General features: G+C 49.6%; 2 protein-coding genes across 3 annotated transcripts; both read right to left on the bottom strand.

Annotated features, from left to right (window-relative positions):
* Positions 1–460: 460 nt before the first annotated feature.
* Positions 461–1,772, bottom strand: LOC112346820. 2 transcript variants are annotated; one of them, XM_024676574.1, is made up of 4 exons: positions 1,447–1,772; positions 1,226–1,396; positions 1,001–1,171; positions 461–949 (listed from the first exon to the last, which is right to left on the bottom strand). In XM_024676574.1, the coding sequence occupies exons 1-4, from the start codon at positions 1,550–1,552 to the stop codon at positions 669–671; spliced, it is 729 nt and encodes a 242-aa protein (XP_024532342.1). In that variant the 5' UTR covers positions 1,553–1,772; the 3' UTR covers positions 461–668. The 2 variants fall into 2 exon arrangements, with proteins under 2 accessions (XP_024532342.1, XP_024532343.1); XM_024676575.1 differs by having other exon boundaries at positions 461–922.
* Positions 1,773–1,975: 203 nt separating this feature from the next.
* Positions 1,976–2,720, bottom strand: LOC112346859 (keratin, type II cytoskeletal 1-like). The gene is made up of 2 exons (XM_024676659.1): positions 2,322–2,720; positions 1,976–2,236 (listed from the first exon to the last, which is right to left on the bottom strand). The coding sequence occupies exons 1-2, from the start codon at positions 2,718–2,720 to the stop codon at positions 1,976–1,978; spliced, it is 660 nt and encodes a 219-aa protein (XP_024532427.1).
* Between the last annotated feature and the right edge of the window lie 215 nt (positions 2,721–2,935).

Below are 2,935 nucleotides of genomic sequence, written 5' to 3'. Positions count from 1 at the left end.
TCTCAACCTAGAGAAGCATTTGAAGAGCAAATGGCAATTACTTTAGGTGGTTATAATGATCATGGAAATTACTATAGTAAGCATGCTTGTGTTTGGGGGGTATGGTAGAAGACCTCAATGTTTTGAGTGCTAATGTTGGGGATATATTACAACAAAGTGTGGCAATTTGTTAGGCGCTAGCTTTGACCACATGGTCAACATCGGTCAAAGGGAGGCTCAAGGGTGAGGAACTTAAGAGTGATGGTGTAGAGGAGTTTTTGAGGTAGCTCGCCACGGCTAAGGCCAGCCAAGGTAGTGCTAGCCATGGCCAAGACCTTGTGCCACCATGGCTGTGCTTGCTATGGGCCATTGGTGGTGTAACTTTGGCCCTAGCTGTATGGTTATAGATACCACAGCCAAAGACATCATTGGCAATCAAGGTTGGTAAGCTTGGCAAAACATTATCTTTTATGTTGAGAAAGGACCAATTCGCACATTTATTTAGTGAAAAAAAACTTAAGAGACCCACTTTAAAAATTAAGAAAGTTGGGTTCACACATAGCAAATTTCAAAGCAAACACGAACGCCACTGGCAAAGACACAGGGAAAACGTGAGGTTCTCTCTAACCTCTTTTGCATCCTCTGGACTGTGCAACTCCTCACGAGGTTCCCCTTCTGCTTGCTCGGGATCACCGTAATCGACAAAGAGGTACCTGGTCCTTGAGCCTTTTCACCTCTTTCCTCCAAGCTTGGATCTCCGCCTGAAGATCAGTCTCCCCAACATCAATCAAGAAATTTTGCAAGATGCAACAACTCTTGATGATGTTGGGAAGGTACTTTGGCTGGATCCTTTGTTTTTTATCCAAGCATCTGAACTTCATTTTAAGAAGTCCAAATGCTTGCTCAATAACAATCCAAGCAAGGTGGTGATGAAGGTTGAAAGCTGCCTTGGATGGTGTCGGGTTCAGAGCTGAGCAACAACCAAAACAAGTGAACAAAAGAAAGAATGAAGAAGACTTACTTGTGTGTGGAATCATCAGATGCTGCTGGAGTTGGTACCCTTTGTCCCCCACTAGGTATGGCTTGATCCTATCATCATATGCTAACACCGCGGGCGATGTCAGCAGCTCCCTTGCTACAATCTTGTTCCTGAGGGCTGAATTACGAAAAACCCTCATGTCGTGGACGCGTCCTGAAAGCAAAAAAAAACATTTTAGAACCATCCACAACACACAAAGAAACATACCTGGCCACCCAGCGTAGACACTGAGGAAACCTCTTCTGGGCATCACAAACCCCTTGCAAGATGACCGAGTACCGCTGCTTCCGATCGTAGTAGCTCTCGCCGTCCAGTCTAGTAGGTCGGATGATCTCGGAGTACAGTCGATCGCTCCAGCAACATTAGGCAGTCGGGTTCCTATTGCTCATGAAAACTTATAACAATCCAAAAAACATAAGAAAATGTACCTGTCACTTGTCGAAAGCCAGCAACAACAGCTCGAACCTCCTTGGCGGTTGAAGGAAAATGAATCCTGTACCTGAGACACTTGACAATCACCACAGTAGTGTTCATGAGCTGTGGACTCCCCGATGCTGAACTTGTCCACCAGATCCAAGTAATCTGTGTTCTTGAAAAGCTTGTACAAAGTCACCCCCAGTCGAACATCCACCGGCAACACACTCCTCCAACCGGTATCTTGCTTCCGGATCTCGCTCTCCAGCATGCCACAAATGGTGAAGAAGGTCCTCTTCTCCATCTGAAGTTTCCTCTTCCACCTCCCCACATCGTAATACTCCAAAGAAAACTTACTCCAGGTGGTGACATTTCGAGGCTTCACCCACCACAGGCCGATGCAAAACCTCCTCCCAATCACAGCCCGACGAACCTCAAGTTCACGGTCTTCTTCCTCAGGCAGCGGGGCTCTTGTCATCCGCAATGTGCATTTAAACCCTAAAGCAAAAGGGTGAAAGATGAGATTCCAGCGCTGTGTCTTCGTCATGAGAACATGCTGGCTGCTCCTCCCTCCCCCGCAATCTTCGCGAGATGTTTTTCCCGAACGAGATCAATCAGGAGCATGGTCTCAGCATGGTTCCAGTTCTTTCCCCGGGTTCTCTTCGCAGCAGCAGGTGCAGCAAAACCCAAGGTATCCACAAACTGGACAGCCTCGTCGTCGAGCTCCTCCATGTGAGCATCCGGGTCTTGTTCCAGATCGGGGATGCTGTCATCTCCCTCTTCTTCATGACCCCGCCGGGAGCTCTCAATCACTCATGCATGCATGCAACCTAAGAAATGTAAACTCAAAGCCATCTCTGGTTCTCAAAGCAGTTGGAGCTCCCGGCACGCTGTGCTCCAGGGGAACTCCTCCGGACGTGGCTTGGGCTCCTCCGGGCGCGGCTTGGACTCCTCCCGCTGTGGCTTCGGCTCCTCCCACCGAGTCTTGGCCTCCTCCTGGCGATGATCCATGGCCTCCTCCTCCCGGAGAAGAACCGCGGCGTCCTCCTCCTAGAGTAGAACCATGGCCTCCTCCTCCCGGGGCACCCCCTCCTCGAGCCGCCTCAGAACCATGGCCTAATCCTCCCGGGGCCAGATTCAGAGATCCGCGGCCAACCCCGGCCAACCCCGGCCACCCCGCGCCCTCCTCCCACTCCATGGCCACCTCTCCCTCCATGGGCACCTCTTCCTCCTCCTGTTGGTGAAGATAGAGCACGAGCAGGCCCAGATCCAGCTCGATCGGCCCCATTTCCCAGAGCTCTGTTTCCTCTTCCAACCCTAAAATCGGACCCTGCCGCGAGATCAGATCTTCTGCGAAAGCCTTACCTAAGATCTTCTCGAATATTTCCGGAATAATTTTTAACTTCCCTTAAAATAAAATGACCCCAACACTTTAGATTTGGTCGGGGTTTTTGAAAATTACTTTAGAATCCTCTAAATTCGCCTTTTTTTTTCGTGCGAATC

Source organism: Selaginella moellendorffii, unplaced genomic scaffold (assembly GCF_000143415.4).
Source record: "Selaginella moellendorffii unplaced genomic scaffold, v1.0 SELMOscaffold_17, whole genome shotgun sequence".
Taxonomy (NCBI): Eukaryota; Viridiplantae; Streptophyta; class Lycopodiopsida; order Selaginellales; family Selaginellaceae; genus Selaginella; species Selaginella moellendorffii.
The sequence above is the reverse complement of the archived record's forward strand: the minus strand, read 5'-3'. Positions and strand labels throughout refer to the sequence as shown.

What these genes read in the sequence shown, in the direction of transcription:
- LOC112346820 (XM_024676574.1), bottom strand. Translation starts at nt 1,552, where the DNA reads ATGAACACTACTGTGGTGATTGTCAAGTGTCTCAGGTACAGGATTCAT. An exon ending in TGGCTTTCGACAAGTGACAG is followed by an intron (nt 1,397 to 1,446) that starts GTACATTTTCTT and finishes CATGAGCAATAG; the next exon opens with GAACCCGACTGCCTAATGTT. An exon ending in TCTGATGATTCCACACACAA is followed by an intron (nt 950 to 1,000) that starts GTAAGTCTTCTT and finishes GTTGTTGCTCAG; the next exon opens with CTCTGAACCCGACACCATCC.
- LOC112346859 (XM_024676659.1), bottom strand. Translation starts at nt 2,720, where the DNA reads ATGGGGCCGATCGAGCTGGATCTGGGCCTGCTCGTGCTCTATCTTCAC. An exon ending in GAGTTCCCCTGGAGCACAGC is followed by an intron (nt 2,237 to 2,321) that starts GTGCCGGGAGCT and finishes TGAGTGATTGAG; the next exon opens with AGCTCCCGGCGGGGTCATGA.